The sequence below is a fragment of the Mobula birostris genome, chromosome 24, assembly GCF_030028105.1.
Source record: "Mobula birostris isolate sMobBir1 chromosome 24, sMobBir1.hap1, whole genome shotgun sequence".
Classification (NCBI taxonomy): domain Eukaryota; kingdom Metazoa; phylum Chordata; class Chondrichthyes; order Myliobatiformes; family Myliobatidae; genus Mobula; species Mobula birostris.
In genome coordinates this window covers 50236210-50254391 of record NC_092393.1, presented here as the reverse complement: position 1 = coordinate 50254391, position 18182 = coordinate 50236210, and the positions used below count along the sequence as shown (strand labels likewise).

The 18182-nt window shown below is 40.1% G+C and overlaps 1 protein-coding gene across 1 annotated transcript in view; it reads right to left on the bottom strand.

The window, feature by feature from the left end:
- LOC140187361 (dynein axonemal heavy chain 17-like) overlaps positions 1-18111 on the bottom strand; it is a 37044-nt gene extending 18933 nt beyond the window's left edge. The window contains exons 1-5 of the mRNA XM_072242613.1: positions 17998-18111; positions 11992-12156; positions 11345-11485; positions 7952-8122; positions 2174-2296 (exon numbers count right to left, since the gene is read on the bottom strand). Of these exons, the coding sequence (XP_072098714.1) occupies positions 2174-2296; positions 7952-8122; positions 11345-11485; positions 11992-12156; positions 17998-18042 (645 nt within the window). The 5' untranslated portion in view covers positions 18043-18111. The remainder of the gene's footprint in view (positions 1-2173; positions 2297-7951; positions 8123-11344; positions 11486-11991; positions 12157-17997) is intronic.
- Positions 18112-18182: the final 71 nt, after the last annotated feature.

Here is an 18182-nt window from a genome sequence, read left to right as displayed (position 1 = left end):
TAACACAGATGGTTGAAGGAAGAGAAACTCTCTTCCTGCCATGAGCTTCCAGCACTGCAAACTTGCTGATGCAGCATCCTGGAAGCACCTGACCACAGCTGACTCTTGAGTCTGTCCGAAAACTTCGAGCCTCTGACCAGCCTTCCGACACCGAGCACCATCTCTGTCGAGCGCTTCGACCTCAGTCCCGGCAACAGGCAATAGGCAAAGCCGAGGACTTGGGGCCTTCGTCTCTGGAGATTCTCGATCGCACAGTAGCAGCGGCAGCGAAGCAGGCATTTCAGAAGTTTCTCCAGATGTTCCTCTGTGCTTCTCACGGCTGACCCCATCAACTCAGGATTGTGCATGGCATCCTACTTCACAAATACGATATCATTCCAAGCGGCCACACGTGCTGCGTCACACCGCCATCTTCTCCTCCCTCTGTCAAGCTGTAGTCAATGAATAGCAACCTAATGTATGCATCTTTGCTGTCCAGATGTTCCACTATTGAGTGAAGAGCCAATGAAATGGCACCTGCTGTTGATCTGTTGTAACCGTAGGCAAAATAGAGTGATCCAAGTCCAAGGTGGTAGTACTGATGAAGCAGGGAAGCTACAGAAGGACTTAGACAGATTAGGAGAATGGGCAAAGAAGCGACAGATGGAAAACAGTGTTGGGAAGCATATGGTAATGGACTACGATAGAAGAAACAAAAGCATAGACTATTTTCTAAACAGGTAGAAAATTCAAAAATCTGTAATGCAAAGGGACTTGGGAGTCCTTGTGCAGGATTACCTAATGGTTAACTTGCAGGCTAAGTTGACGGGAAGGAAGGCAAATACAATGTTAGCATTCATTTCAAGAGGACTAGAACATAAAACCAAAGATGTAATGCTGAGACACTGGTGAGGCCGTATTTGCAGTAATGTGAACAATTTTGGGCCCCTCATCTAAGAAAGGATGTGCTGTCACTGGAGTGGATTCAAAGAAGGTTCAAGAGAATGGTTCTGGGAATGAAGGAGTTATTCTATGAGGAGCGTTTGATGGCTCTGGGTCTATATCTGTTGAAATTTAGAAGAATGAGGGGGGATCTCATTGAAACCTATTGATTGTTGTAAGGCCTAGATACAGTGGATGTGGTGAGGCTGTTTCCTATAGTGGTGCAATCTAGGATCAGAGGGCCTTCTCAAAATAGAGGGACATTCAATTAGAACAGAGATGAGGAGGAATTTCTTTAGCCAAAGGGCAGTGACTCTGTGGAATTCATTGCCATAGGTGACTGTGGAGGTCAGGTATTTGGATGTACTTAAAGTGGAGGTGGATTGGTTCTTGATTAGTTAAGGTGTATAGGCTACAGGGAGAAGGCAGAAGAACGTGGTTGAGAGGGAAAATGGATGAACCATGATGAAATAGTGGAGCAACTTGATGGGATGAATGCTTTATGCTGCTCCTATCTCTTATAGTGTTATGGTCTTGTCCGCTCAAAAAAACTCCTTCAAACTAGTGAAACAGAATCTTCATGCTCAGAACCATATTGACCACCCAGAGCAGCCTCTACCTTTCATAAAATACGTAAATCGTATCCCCAAGGATTTCTCATACCCCTGGTGTCATGTTCACCACCTTGTAGTTCCCCAGATTATCTCTGAAGCCCTTCTTAAATAGAAGAACAATATTAACTGTCTAGATTTCTGGCACCTCATTTGTGGCTAGCAAAAATGCAGAAATCTCCATTAGACCCCAGCTGTCTCCTCCCTTGCTTCCTATGCGTACCTGTATGGATCTCATCCGGCCCTAGAGATTTATCACCCCTAATGCATCTATGATAGTTAACTCTTAGACAACTACAGAAGGCTGATGAGTTGGGAGATCAAAGGATTTCAACACAAGATGATGAAGGAAAGACGATACATTTCCCAGTTAAGGATTGGGTGCAACCTAGACGGTAGCCTGCAGATGCCAGATTCTCATGCAATTACTGTCCTCACCTATGTTTGTGGTACAGTGGGTATGTAAAGTGCTTTGGAAGTAGCCCAATTAAGTAATTCCAATACATATAACTGGGTATTATTATCCAATTTAGAAAAACCTTATCAATAAAGTGTCACTGCTTTACTGTCTACACACTCACACACATATTACATTTGTCACCACATTAGAAAGTAACACAATTTTGTATGTAAACACCTACCAAGATTCCACCCCATCCCTGATTTGAAAGAAAATCAACAGGACTTGTAACTCCAGCCTTAAATGGGAATCGCAGCAAAAAGTCAAGGTGAAGTGGGTTTATTTCCTTTTTCATTAAAAAAACCTATTCAAGCACAATATTAAGAATAGAATTTAAATCATGCTGTTTACATCATGGAATTGATAGAATTTTAACAACCTTTAACTTAAGAACATATCAGTGGCTTATCAATAGATTAAAACTTAACACATTTAAGCCTTTGTATGTTTTTTATTCTCGCCCAGCATTTGCTTATATCATTTCTCCCAATGGACGCTTCATGATTTAAAATCTTTTTCAACCATACTACTTACAAGGATCTTGATTAACACCGATATGTTTTTGTCATTTTACATACAGTACACATAATTCCTGCTACCATTGTTTCATATTATAAACGTTCTACATCAGGGGTGACAAACTAGTGGCCCGCGGGATGATTTGGGGGAAAAAACAGTATATTCACGACCACTTATTACGTATCTGTACGCCAGCCGCTCTCTCTCCCACTGCTGTCAGTGCCGCCTGCTGCGCTGGCAGCTTGTTGTGTGTACTTAGAAAACAATAGGCCTACTGCAATTTTTGGACTACTAGTGATAGGCACTAGTCATTTATCCAAGTCAGCTTGCCGCCTAATTGCATTTCTTACATTAATAGCCGGAAGATCCATTTTATTTAAATGGAAAGATTCTAATTCCCCCACTACATTTCAATGGTTTTCCCAAACACTGGCATGCCTAAACTTGGAAAAAAATTAGGAGTGATACTATGGATCCTTCGGTTAAATTTGAAGAAACTTGGAGGTCATTTATTCAATATTTTCATATGATGTAAGTTGACTCTTTCTGAATCCTTTGTAGTATTTTTTTCATGTATAGAGGAACGGAGTTAATGACAAATAACTTTAGCCGAGGTAATATAACAGCCCAAGCTTTGTTTGTTTTTTTCAGTTTAGTTTCTTTTCAGTTCAGGGGGTTTTCTTTAAATCTCTTTATTAACATCTTTTTCATGGTCAATTACTATGAGATTGGGAGGCTAAACTATATTTGCTAATTGGAATTTGTGCTTGTACATGTTGTTACGTACCCCGTAACTGGGTTGCCAAACCAGCAGAAATGGATCACTCAGTTGGAGTCTGGATTACTAGAACTAAGAAAGTTTTATTAAAGAAACAAGCAACACAGTACTCTAATCAAAAGGATAATAAATGCAACAGTTCAGCAATGATAAACACACATGTACACAGAATTAAGGTAACAGGATCAATCAAGCTCTATCATTGTCTAGGGGTAAATGACCAGTTTCAAAGTGACGCAAAGTTCAGTTCAATTTAGTTCAGTTCAGTTCAGTTCGCAGAAATCGCTGCCGTGGCGATGGACAGTAGGGGGAAGGAGAGAGAGAGCAAAACGAACGAATATTCAAAACGGCTTCCACACAGACCTTCGCAGTCAGCTTTCGGGCGAGCCCTTTGTGATGTCATCTGAGGTCACCGACCGTGACCCCTCCGTTTCCAGATACGATCGTTTCTCTGCGGTGAACCCGGCACCCAGGCAAGGGTGGACACACACCAGGTTCCTGCCGATCGTGCCTTTCCACCCTGTGCGTCTATGGCTTGTCCTGCGACTAGCCATCCAAAACTTCCCACCGACTTGTGAGAGGCGCACCGCTTCCAGGGTCTCGTTACCTCGGGGTGTCGTGTGTGTCTTGCCTTAGCGGACCTGTCCCTTTTTATCCCCCTGCTGGGGTATCGCCTGTCCATCACTTCAAACAGTTCGGGGTTCAAAGGGGGGAGCCGATCTTGACAGCTCTCCTTCTGTTACGCTCTCCCGTCCCTTCATTAACATCTCCAAATGCTGCTCCATTGTTTTCCTTATCTCTCTCTCCTGAAGACGGGTGGCAGACCAACTGCTGATCCCACTGGTGCCAGCACAGGACAGCTAACATCTTAATCTATGTGTATTCTCGTCACAATGTTATTATTGTTGTTATTACTGTTATTATTGTAATCCCGATCTCTATGCATCATTACTATTATTGTTATGTTTAATTTTGAAACCTAATAAAAAGATTGAAAAAGAAAGAGAAAACAATAGGCGGCAGTTAACCACCCATTGTGCATAATCACCTACCACCCTGCATTGAAGACCACTAGGGCCCCACTTACGTTGTCAGACACAGTATAAACACACAGAGTACTCAGGTAAGTAACATCTGTAGCAAGGCTGAGACTGTTTGCTGCTGTGGTTCAAAATGCGTTTCAAGAAAAGAAGAGTTGACATCGAAGGTCAGATATTCAACAATAATTGGAAAGATCATTTTTTCTTCTGTGAGGTCAACAGCAAACCTGTGTGTCGGATGTGCTCGCAAGAAGTGGCTGTGGCAAAAGAGTACAATATGAAACGACACTATGAGACATCACACAGAGAAAAATATGACAAGTGCGCAGGACGACTCAGAACAAAAAAGGTAAATGAGCCTGAAGCAGCTCTGAAAAATCAGCAATCAGTGTTCACCAATAGTCGAGAGACTCATGATGGAGCTGTCAAGGCCAGCTATATTATTGCCAACAAAATAGCTGCTGCGTCAAAGCCATACTCAGAGAGGGAATTCATCAAAGCATGCATGCTGACGGCGGCTGAGCTGGTGTGCCCTGCGAAGAGACAGGCTTTTGGTAATATCAGCTTGTCAAGAAATACTGTGGCAGAGAGAATCGGGACCTTGCAGGAGATTTGAACAGCTAATTAAAAGACAAAGTGAAGTCATTTATTGCATTCTCTATTGCAATTGACAAGAGCACCGATGTGACTGATGTAGCTCAATTGGGAATATTTATTCGTGGTGTTGATGCATCTTTAACCATCACCAAGGAGTTTGTGGAGATGGTGCCCATGACAAACACCACAACGGCGAACAACGTTTTCTCCAGCCTTGTTGAGGCCTTGGACAGACTGGGGGTTGACTGGAGTCACGCTGTCAGCGTGGCAACAGATGGCGCACCATCCATGGTCGGGAAAAAGGCGGGTGTTGTTGAGAAACTCAGAAAGAAAGTTCAGACAGAGAATCCGGAGCAGGAATTCTGGAATTTTCATTGTATTATACACCAAGAGGCGTTATGTAGCAGGAGCCTGAAAATGGACAATGTCATGGATGTAGTCATCAAAATGGTTAGTTTTATTAGAGCCAAAGGACTCAACCATCGGCAATTTGACACTCTTTTGTCCGAAAGTAATATTGGACACGGCCTACCCTACCACACTGAGGTCCGCTGGTTGAGCAGAGGGGTTGTGCTCAAACGTTTTTTCAATTACGTGCGGAAATTGGACTATTCATGAACGAGAAAGGGAAGCCAGTAGCGGAGTTGGATGACCCAGACTGGCTTCATGATCTTGCATTTTTGGTGGATATAACAGAGCACTTAAATGTGCTTAATGTTAACATGCAAGGCCACAACAAACTTGTTACGGAATACTACAACAGCATTCGTGCCTTTCAAATTAAATTAGGCCTGTGGGAGATGCAACTATCCCGGAGCAACCCAGCTCATTTCCCCTCTTTGCAGTCTGTGCGTGTCACTCATGGGAATAATGACAACATGGTACAAGGACAAAATATCACAGCTGAAAAGTGAGCTTCAGAATCGTTTCCGGATCCTCACTCAGCTCGAGAAGGAATTCCCAACAGTGGGTCATCTATTGCATACGGTGCGGCCTCCTCTACATCGGTGAAACCCGACGCAGATCAGGGGACCGCTTCATCAGCACCTCCGCTCTGTCCGCCACAACAGACAGGATCTCCCAGTTGCCACCCACTTCAACTCTGCCTCACATTCCCATTTGGATATGTCCATACATGGCCTCCTCTACTGCCATGATGAGGCCAAACTCAGGTTGGAGGAGCAACACCTCATATACCGTCTGGGGAGTCTCCAGCCCCTTGGCATGAACATTGAATTCTCCAACTTCCGCTAATTCCTTCCCCCTCCCTCCCCCCATCCCAGTTTCATCTGCCCCCTCCTCTAGCTGCCTATAATCTCCCTCATGGTTCCACCTCCTTCTACTACCCATTGTGCTTTCCCCTATTCCTTCTTCACCTTTCCTGCCTATCCCCTCCCCCACCCCTTGATTTTTCCCCTTACTGGTTTTTCATCTGGCACCTACCAGCCTTCCCACCCTCCCCCACCTTCTTTATAGGGACCCCTGCCCCCTCCCTCTTCAGTCCTGATGAAGGGTCTCGGCCTGAAGCGTTGACTGTTCATTTCCATGGATGCTGCCCAACCTGCTGAGTTCCTCCAGTGTGTTGTGCGTGTTGCTTTGACCCCAGCATCTGCAGAGTATTTTGTGTCACTGCTATAGTACACTAGCAAAAAATAACATTGTTTCTCTTACAACCCTGTACATTAAAAAATATTTTCTCTATATCCTTGTTGCAAAAGAATTTGAGTACAAGAGTAAAGATGTCTTGCTAAGATTATTTAGGGCCACACCTTGTGATAGTGTACACAATTTTTAGAATTAAAATGTTATACTTGCTTAACAAGGGAATGCAAAGAAGATTCACCAGATTGACTCACAGAAATTAATAGGCTAGGCCTCTATTTTACAGAGTTCAGAAGAATGAGAGGTGACTACATTGAAAATAGGAAAATGTTTCCTCGGCCAGAGTCATCAAAAACTCAATACAAGGGGTAAAGCAAGACACTTAAGACTGAAATTAGGAGAAATTCCTTTCCTCAGCAAGGCAAGAATTACAAAGATTCATTATCCTCTGTTGTGGAAGCTCATATTTATATACAGAAAGATAGATAGATACTTTATTGATACCAAAGGAATTGCAGTGTCACAGTAGCATTACAAGTGCACAGATATACAAATACTAGAAGAGAAGTAAGAAAGAATAAAAAATAAGTTACCTCAAACAGTCTTAACAGGAGGGGTCATCACTTCCCCGGCTACAGAGTCTAATGGCCAAGGGTAAGAATGACCTCAGATAGCGCTCTTTGGAGCAGCACAGTTGTCTTATCATTGATATAGTGAAATATCTTGAAACACCTCACAGGATAATTATTAAATAAAATGTCACACTAAAACAGAAAATGCTTCAGCAATCTAGCAGCATCCGTGGGGGGAGAAACCAAAGGTAATGCTTCAGCTCATTGATACTTCTACAGAACTGGGAAATGAGTAAACAAGCAAGTTTAAGTTACAGATAAGGGCTGCAAGAATTTACCAATTGCTATTCCTACCATGGCATTTTACTCCTTCCTCTTGTCCTCTCATCACCAGTCCTTCCAAGTGAAGTCAGTCATTTGCACTTTTTTCAACTTAGTGCAGTTATATTCAATATTTCTCATGTAGTCCCTTGTCCAATGAATTAACGCAAAGTACACACAATACCCCAAATTTGTTTCACCAATGTCTTAAGTTTTTTCCTTTGGATTTCCAGATTCTGAGTTTTCCTTTGCTCTAAAATGTTGCATGTCACATAAATTTCATGGCAGACAACATTTTGATCTAAGAATGATGTTTTAAGGGAAACCATAGAAGACGAAAAAGGAATGGAGAGGTTTAGGCAGGAAATTTAAGAACTTAGTTTGGGAACTAAAGACATAGTCAGCAATTCTAGTAATTAAATGGGAGATGATCTAGAAGCCAGATTTTGAGAAGGATGTGAATTTTAAAATTAAGCATGAGAAATTTAACATACAGAATGCCATCTGCAATAAGTTTACCAAAAGTTTACCTGAAAAGCCACCTGAGCTGTGAAGATGAGTTTATCTCTTTCAAACAGACCTCTGGTTGTATAAATAAAAACTGAATAGGTGATTTCCTCTGTGAGGTTGACAACACGATCCTTAACATCATCTGCTGGTACTGAGCGGTGAATGGCATTTTCAAATACAACATGAAAAGCCTAAATAAATAAAACAAGAATTAATTAGGTACTTTTAATATTGAAGTTAAATATAATTTTAAATAATTATCAAAATCAAATATTCTGGGAGTTATACGTAATTAATAATCGTCAAAATGGGGCCCAGGGATGCTAGTGCACAAATAATCTCCAATGATTGGACTGGAGGCAGGATGCCATCACCGAATTCCTTGCTCATGGTAGCTTGTGCACCACTGTGGTCTCCAAATTGTTGATGGAGTTTACACATTGATAAGACTGTAAAGAGAACCAGCATTAATGAAATGGAGGTGTATTGTAACTGAGTTAGTGCTGAATGTGGACTAATTAAGTGCCTTATACAGTATAGTCAGGTTCTTGAAGCAATTCTTCCTGTCTTTAAGAACATTAACACCTCACAGGTTGTAGTAATGAATACATTGTTAGAATTGAACTGACTTTATTTCTTACATCCTTCACATACATGAGGAGAATCTGATCATTAAATTTGCTGATGATACCACAGTGATGGGGCTCATCAGCAAAAATGATGAAACAACGTACTGGGAGGAGGTCAAACACCTAGAGAGCTGGTGCAGTGATAACAACTTGATGTTTAAAGTCACCAAAACCAAGGAGATGATCGTTGATTTCAGACGGTCTCAGCCTGAGCACACACCCCTCAGCATCAGCGGCTCCACAGTGGAGAGAGTGGAAAATATCAAGTTCCTTGGGGTGCAGATCTCGGACAATCTCACCTGGTCCAGGAACACCACTGGGATTGTGAAACGGGCCCAGCAGAGATTACACTTTCTGAGGAAGCTGAAACAAGCATCACTCCTCACTAACATCTTAACTACATTCTACAGAGGCGTGGTTGAGAGTGTGCTGACCTTTTGCATCACAACCTGTAGTGCTGTAGTGCTGTTGACAAAAAAGCCTTGCAGAGGGTGGTTAGGGGAGCAGAGAAGGTTATTGGGGTCTCCCTACCTTCTGTCCAAGACCTCTTTCAGAGTCGATGCCTCCAGAAGACACGGTACATCATTAAAGACCCCTCACACCCTCTCCATGAACTGTTTGTTCTTCTGCCATCAGGCAAACTTTACAAGAGCATCAAAACTAAAACCACAAGGCTACTAAACAGCTTCCTCCCACAGGCAGTCAGATTGCTAAATAGCTGCTCTAGCTGACTCTGCTTTTGGACACTTTTAACTTGCACTGGACACTTATAACTTGATTTTAACTGACATGTGGCTGTTGTGTTTTACTATTTATTGTTATGTTTATTATTTAGTGTTGTGTTTGTATTGTTATGATTGCACTGCTACTGGGAAACGCTGTCTCATTCTGCCCTGCAGAGCTGATGTACGGTTAGAATGACAATAAAGTTTTTTGAATCTTGAATCTTGAATGAAAATCTTTACATTACTTCTCTGTCTAAATGTGCAATGTGCAATTTATAGTATTTTAATAAATAGTATGTACAACAGGACAGTCAATATAGTATAGAAATACAATTGTATCAGAGTGAATTAATCATTTTTATGGCCTAGTGGAAGAAGCTGTCCCAGAGCCTGTTGGTCCTGGCTTTTATGCTGCAGTACTGTTTCCCAGATGGTAGCAGCTGGAACAGTTTGTGGTTGGGGTGATTACACATCTGTCTCTGTAAATGTCCTGAATAGTGGGAAATACATATCTACAGATGTGCTGGGATGTCCTCACCTCTCTCTGCCCAGTCTTGCGATTGAGGGAAGTACAGTTCCCATACTAGGCAGTGATGCAGCCAGTCAGGATGCTCTCAATTTTGCCCCTGTAGAAAGTCATTAGGATTTGGGGACTCCGCAATCAGCTCCTTTGTTCTTGCAACATTAAGGAAGAAGTTGTTTTCTTGACCCACTGTGCTCTCTGTAGGCTGCCTCGTTATTATTTGAGATGAGGCCAATCAGTGTAGTGTCGTCAGCAAATTTAATTAGCAGATTGGAGCTGTGGGTGGTGACACAGACAAGGGTATACAGAGAATAAAGGAGCCGGCTTAGGACACAGCCCTGAGGTCACCTGTGTTGAGGGTTAGAGGAGCAGAGGTGAGACAGCCCACTCTTACCACCTGCCGGCAATCTGACAGGAAGTCCAGGATCCAGATGCACAAGGCAGGGTGAAGGCCAAAGTCTCTGAGCTTCCTGTCTGTCTCCCGAGGCCCCAGTGTGACTACTTGCCTATAGCTCCTCTTTATCACCTCTTCACCTTCCCTGACCAAACAAAGGTCATTGAGCTACATCTCCAGTTCCCTAACACAGTCCCTAAGGAGTTGCAGCTCGACGCACCTGGCGCAGATATGCCTGTCCGGGAGGCTGGGAGTCTCCAGGACCTCCCACATCTGACACCGAGCACAGAACACCGGCCTCACACACATTCTTCCTGTCTGTATTCTAAACAGTTAACCTACCTTGCCTCGGCCCGTTATCACCGAAGCCCCGATGAGCCAAAGCCTTCCTACTCTGTCTCCCTCTACTCTGTCGCCCACTCTATAACGCTGTCTCCTTTTAAACTCTTCCCACTGTTCTCACTGGTTGACGTCCACACACTTGCGCAGTCGTGCCCCGATCAAACCACTGAGAAAAGAATTTTTTTGAGAATATTTTCTGTTCCCAAGTACAAGGAGGACTGCTTTGGTTGAGCTTCTCCACCAGCTATTCTAATCCCGTGGTACAAACTAAAGAGAGCCCTTCCTGTGGTACTGCAGTGTATCCACATGCAGCAACATGTTGTGATCCTGCTGGTCATGAGGATTATACAATTTGCTTATTTGGTATTTAGGTAACAATATCACTGACTGGAACACTCAAGCAGCAAGAACTTGAAATTTACAATGCTTATAGTTTAGTGCTCTAACTTGCATATTAACCTTTGCCACTTTTGAGGTATACTGTACATATCGCTCTTTAACACATTTAAGCTGAAATGAATTTTTCTAGCCATTCTGCATTTCAACTAGAATCCTGTTCAAAACACTTTTATGAAATGAAGGCTACCTTTAGATATAGGCAGTGACACAAATTTTCCATTTCATCTCCATCTCCCCAACACATTCCCGAAGTTTTTTTCAATGAATAGACCAAGTAAATAAGTGTAGTACTAGCTCAAATATGCTTGTGCATATCGAGCAATCTCCAAATTTCCCACTCTATTACAGACGTTAAACAGTTTCTTCCCCAATATTAATTCTTAGGCTTAACAAATATTTACCTTGAGAGAAAACTGGTAAATAGGATTGATCTTGTTGAGATCGTCAATAATGAAATAGAGCAAGGATGCTCTTTGTGCAGCTGGTCTATAATTTTCTCTTGCCACATTTATTTTAACCTCTGTAATCTTTGCTTCAGCCACCTGCAAAAATACGAAAGATGAGAATTAATACATTCGAGTGCAGTTAACAGCAACAACTAGTGCTTCACTGTTTTCAAAGCAAAAGATTGTGTTGAGACAGTAAAAAGGAAAGTCAAATAGAGAATAAATCTCATTTAGGTAAAAGATAGCTGCAATAAGTTATTTAGATAAAGGGATTACAAAAATGAATTTGAAAGTGCACAATATTCAGTCACAGTTTAGTTCCGGGGGAGATTTTTTATGAACTAAATGTAAAATATCTTTCTGTGAATGGAGATTCAGAGTATTAATGGTGAAATACAGTGAGTACTACAGTTTTACAAACATATTTCTTTAATGAACCAATACCAGCAAAAGCAGCTCCAACAGATGGATGTTTGGGACCTCTGATTGTAGTAGAATTAGATATAGGAAATATTTCAAATGTCTGAATAAATTTCATTGATGCAGGAACAGTTTACACAGTATAAAAACTTGTAAATACAACATCATTAACACCAGCCAACCTTTCGTTCTATTTCAGTAGCAGTGAGTTTGGTTGTCTCCAAGTTCTCTACCAGAGCTGTATCACCAAGAAAATTTCCTGAGGCTTCAGATAGTCGAGCAAGAAGGGAGTCTTCCAATTGTTTCAGAACAATCTTAAACTCATTCTGTTGTGTTGTAAGATTCGCCTGAAATATTAGAGATAATTATTTGATCTTAACAAAACTTCAGCATATGGTTGCTTTTTTACACTTTTGGCAGAGAATTTTAACTATTAGAAATTTATGTAGAAATACAAATGTAATCTCCAGAATTGTTCTTCTGTTAAGAGAAATTTAGTATTACATTCAAAGTTTTCAGTTAATTAGTGTACTTAATTAACTGTTAGTAAATTACATCATCAAAAGTTCTGATGAGGTTAGCACACCTGGTTGAAATACTCAGTCAATATACTGTGAAAGAAAAGTATCCTTCAGAAGATACTTTGTTAACAATAGAACTTTTACTGAGAACAATTTATGAATGGCATCTTTTTAGAATTTCCCTGTAGGAATTTTACCTGCCCTATCAGCACTTAAGATAATATAAAACTCTTGATCTGTCCTGAAAGCATACATATTTCTGGAATACAGAAAAGTTTAACAGCCAATCTGAAAACAACTAGGATATAAATACAAGAGAAATATGACCAAACTATCTGTGCTTCACCAAAATTAGTCAAAGCATAATTATCAGCCAAGATTCACGGAAAACTGTTGCATTCTTCTTCAAAACTGCTAAGGGATCTTTTATATTTGGGGGGACAAATAGTGTCATGTTTTGTAACTTCAAAACATTAAACTAATGAAAAGGAAGACACAGGAGTCGAAATGTGATTCGAACTTCGTGTTTAATTTAAGAAAGGCAGGCAGGTATCATGTGGTAATGTGATGATGTATGCAATACAGGTATTTATACATATAACTGGTAATGAATTACTTAAACAAACAAGAATGCCTAATCAATATATGTATATCCAAGATTATTCAAGTATTACTTAAATACACAACACTCCTTCCTACTTAGCTACAGCTGCAAATCACAATACAACTACTATATACAAATATCCACAGCATGGTAAATTTTAAATTGTCTCATTCAGGCTTAAATATTTAAATGCTGTGGAGTCTTTCTTACTCTTGGGGGATAATGCCTTTCCACACAAGGGGATCACTCTGCTTGGCAGGTGAGACGTAGCAGTGAAACAATCTCAGGTTCTGAGACCTTCTCCGTGGTGATTGCAGGAGTTGACTCTGAGTCTGCAAGAAATGGTTGACAGCTCTGGACACCTTTCTTCCTCATTCCTCTCTCTGGATCTACTTTGATCCCTTTCTTTATCTTTCTCCCATTCCTTCTCTTTGACACACCATTGTCTCGTTCACATTCTTTCTCTCTGTCTGTTCCATCCTTTTTCTACTTCTAGTTTGTGCATCTTGATCTTGGGAAGACTATTTGGTTCACTGGAGTATTCTTTTATTAATCCTTCTATTGATCCCTTAACAATTTGATGTCTCCTATTGGTTTCCTTATCCGCAACATCATCTGATGAATCCTCTGTTTTCGTATCTCCATTGACACCATTAATTAATTTGCCATTCACTTCCAGTGCAAGCCATATTCCTTGTCTATTGTTAGTTTTCATATTGCAAATCTCAAAGCTATGCAGTCCTGGATCACCTTCATCATTATCATATTTTTCATCAACATCATGCAGATTAGTGCTCTTTTTGAAACTGAAACTTGACTTCTTAGCTTTTTCTCTTCCCTCTGCAGTCCACTTACTTTTGTCTGCCCAACATGCTTTTCGTATGTGTTCAAATTTGTTGCATTTTCTGCAAGTTAGGCAGAAGCACAAAATCAAGTATCACTGTGATGATTGTACGTTCTAGTATCAATTGTTTGGTGATAATAAAGTATAAGGTAAACCTGCACTGGTCTGGTCTATGTGAGCTCCTGCCACAATGGTAACACAATTTGTTCGGTAATGCTGGTTTCTGTTTCGACATTACAATGTTGTCAATGATTACTTTCATTCCTAACTGCAACTCAATTGCATCTCAGTCTGCACTTTCCATTGAAACAATGATTTCAACTGCTCTTATAAATGTAAGCTGTACTCCAGTAAGGAGCTGTTTTTGAATCCTTTCTTGTAAGATTCCACAAACTAAACAATCTCTCAGTGCATCATCAAGCCTCATTGTTGAACTGATAATGCTCAAACAACTTCTTCAATTCTGCCACATATGCTTTAATGGACTGCTCTTCATTTTGATTCTGCTTTTGAAACCTAGAGTGTTCTACAATCATCAATGGCTTTTGTTCTAAATGTTCCTGCCTCACTTTCACAGTATCAGTAAAGCTAATTTCTGCAGGTTTGGTTGAAGCAGTTAAACGTCAAAGCAAACTATATACCTTTAAACCCAATATACTCAAAATAATTGGTACTACTTTTATATTGGTTATTTCATTTGCTTCAAAATACTGTTCAATTTGCCCTGTATATAAAATCCATTTATCGGTTGAGTAATCAAATGTGTCTATCTTTCTGATGCAGCTAGCCATTTCTGTTCTTTTTTTAAATGATTATTATCACCCGCTACTCACTCTTTATGAACCTTGAATTCTTCCATTTATTGCCTTTCGTTAACACTTGACTGTCTCTGCACTTCCTGTGCTGCTTTTTTTAAAAAACTTGACCATATCTTGCTGCATTTTTTTTTTAACTCGCCTGTCCTGCTGCACTTCAACAGGTTGGTAGCCATCTTGGGTTCGTTTTCAAAACACCATCGTCATTGTTATGTTTTGTAACTTCAAAATATTAAACTAATTCAAAGGAGGACATGGGAGTCCAAAGAACACGGGTGTCGGAAATGCGAGTACAACTTCATGTTTATTTTAAATGATTTAGTTTAATGAGCAAGAATGCTTAATCTATAGTATATATACACACACAGGCACACTCAAATATTATTTAAAAATTAAATACACAACAAAAGGATTTATAGTCATCTCCAGCAGCACTTTCAACTGTGCATAACTCTCTCAATAAGGAGGTTTATCTTTGAACTACTGGTACTAGTCTAAACATACAAATAAGAATCTGCCGTGGAGCTTGAAACAACCACTTTTTGACCTACAAGTATGAGCACTGCCAGTGGAACAAGGCTAATATTTCAGAGGTGTGCATTAAAGTTATTAAACAAGAATTGCAACCTTTATCTACAATTTCCCTATATATTTTGACCTTGCTAAAAGACAAGAAATTAAATTATAATAAATGCAAATAAATAAATAAAACATAATATTTATTTATTTTGAGGTTCGGCATGATAACAGGCCCTTATGGCCAACAAGCCTGTGCCACCCGATTGCGCCCTTGTCACCAATTAAACTACTAACCTGTATATTTTTGGAATGTGGAAGGAAACCAGAATATCCGGACGAATCTTATGCAGTCACAGGGATTATATACAAACTCCTCACTGACAGTGGGGGAATTGAATCTGAGTCACTGGCACTGTAATAGCATTGTGATAATCTCCATGGTACTATGTTGCATGACACATTAATTATGACAATACAAAAAACCAAAAACTGTAAATCTTCAAAAGTCGTGAATGGTTCACAACTTATAAAACTGCAAGCTTATAATTGATGGGAAGTTAATTTGCAATAATTATTATGTCATTGAAATAATTTTTAAAATCTGTTTCTTACTCTTTTTATCCAAGATAGCAGTTGTGTGAGTGTGCAGTGTGTTGGAAATCTGAAATAGGAAAGTAATCGACCTACTTTTTTTTACTTTAACAGATTCTGCCAGACTGCTAAGTATTTATAGTATATATTTTTTTTCATTCTAGTAATGGAATAATAGGCCGGCTGGTGGCGCAGTGACGTCAGCGCCGGACTCCGGAGCAAACGTTCCCGAGTTCGAACCCAGTCAGGCCACTCCTGGGAACACTTTCCATCCATGCTGGGTTGAGTGTCGAGCTCGCAACTCGGCCTCATAAAAGAGAAAAGACTGTGCTGTGAGAAGGACGTGGGGGACCACTCACAGATTAAGAAGAAAATTTCATTTGATTTCAAAAGTATTGCCAAATTTCATAAATAATATTAAAAAGTCACTGATCTGATTATGTATCCTATACTGTATTAACAATATAAAATTTATGCTCTAGCTGAATGAGCAACGTTATGAAAAACATACTACTGTGACAAAATTTCAAAGATATTCATTAAATGTGTATTTCTACAAATTTGTCATTTTATTTCTGTACTTAAAATGTACCTTCAGTTGTTCTAAGTCAGGACGTTCTTTTGCAACCACTGAAGCTAATAGCTGATCTTCTAAACCATCTCTTGTCACAAGGAAATTAATCAACGTGCACTGAGCTTGCATTTCTGGTTTGAAATGTGGATTAAAATACTTGGTGTGGAGGATCATTCTGAAATTGGGATGATATTCAACTTCTTTATCCCCTATGTGAATATACCTAAACCAAGAGTAAAATAATAATTATTTAAATCTCTAGGTTATAGAATAAGTTGTGCTCAACTTTACAATATACTTATAGCTATAAATACAAATACAACCCTGTAGTCAACTTATCTGTACTTGTTCTAAGAAACGAGATAGAGATCATACCAGTTATCTTTTTTTTTAACCCAGTCAGCAGGTGGAACTGAACCTCTGAACATATTTAAAGGTGAACTGGTCAGATTATTGATATTCAGAGGAGTCACAGGTTAGGATTCAAATGAAACATGGAGCTGAGGTCAAGATTAGAACAGCCATGATCTGACTGAATAATGGAAGCTGTCTTGAGAAACCACACTGTGCAATGTTGCTGCTAATTCGAAGGTCCATGTACAAACGTAATTCATGTATGTAGCGCTGGATATCTGGGAGTTTTCCTGGTAGAATTATGCATGCTTGTATATCTGCAGCAAGCATGTTTATTTTTGTCATATTAATGACTCAGAAGGGGATATTTCCTGCTTGCCATTTCTAGATAAATACCTACTATGCAGCAAGTCATGGCTATGTAATGTGTAAAATAGCCCTGTAGGACAGGGAGGAAAGGTTACTGCAAAGGAGCTCATATTGTTAATGTATTGTCTAATCACTATAAATAGCATTGAAAAAATGGGTCAATTTCTAAATGGCAAGCTGAAACTTGTGGTGTGCCATAGGGATCAATCCATGCAGGGGCCTCAAGCATTTATAATCTATGCCAAAGACTTCCATGAAAGTGATCAAGCACTTTGTAGCCAAATGTACTCGGGATACAAAGACAGATGGAAAGCAACATGTAAAGACAAACAGAGAGCCTGTGAAAAGATGTTCTTCTGTTAAGTGAATGGACAAAAATTGCAGTATAACATTAAAATTAAAACATGAGGTTATCCATTTTGAATGAAGATTAAAACAGCAGAGACTGTAGAATGCTGTTGCATAGAGAGATCGTGGTTTCTTTGTATCATTAAACCCAGAATATCTGTACTGTTTTTGTTTACTAATTTAAGGAAGATGAGTCAGGAAAGGTTGATGAGGTTGATTCCTGGTGTGAAGAGATATCAAAATGTTGAGCAGATACAGCTGCACTATATTATAGTACATTATTCAAAGATATGTTGTCAAAGAATGCATAATTATACAACCTTGAAATTTGTCTGCTCACAGGCAACTATAAAGCAAGAAACCCGAAACAACCCAATTAAAAAAAAGACCAACACCCAATGCGCAGTGAAGGAGAAAAGAAACACTAATCATTCAAACCATAGAAGCAAGCAACAGTATTCCGAACCAAATGGAATCCTTAGATCTGAATCCCCGGAGCAACCAGAGTAGGCCCAAGCTTCGCTCTGTTCATCATATGAGTGGGGCATCACTGTGAAGCTCACGGGCACAAAGCACAGCAGCCAGGGCAGTCTCACAGTGTCACGGAGAGAGGAATAAACAACATGAGCAAAATTGGCCCGACCCTTACCTCCAGCCCCAACACCCTGCCTTTCCAGTCTATCTGAACCAGCATTTAAATTGTCCAAACGGTAGATTGTGCCTCGCATTAGGACCCATGCCCCACCACAGTGAAACGCTCCAGGCTTAGTCCACACCGCTGAGCCCGAAGTTATTCTTGACCTCTCCAAAATAGCTGAGCACTTAGAGAATTCC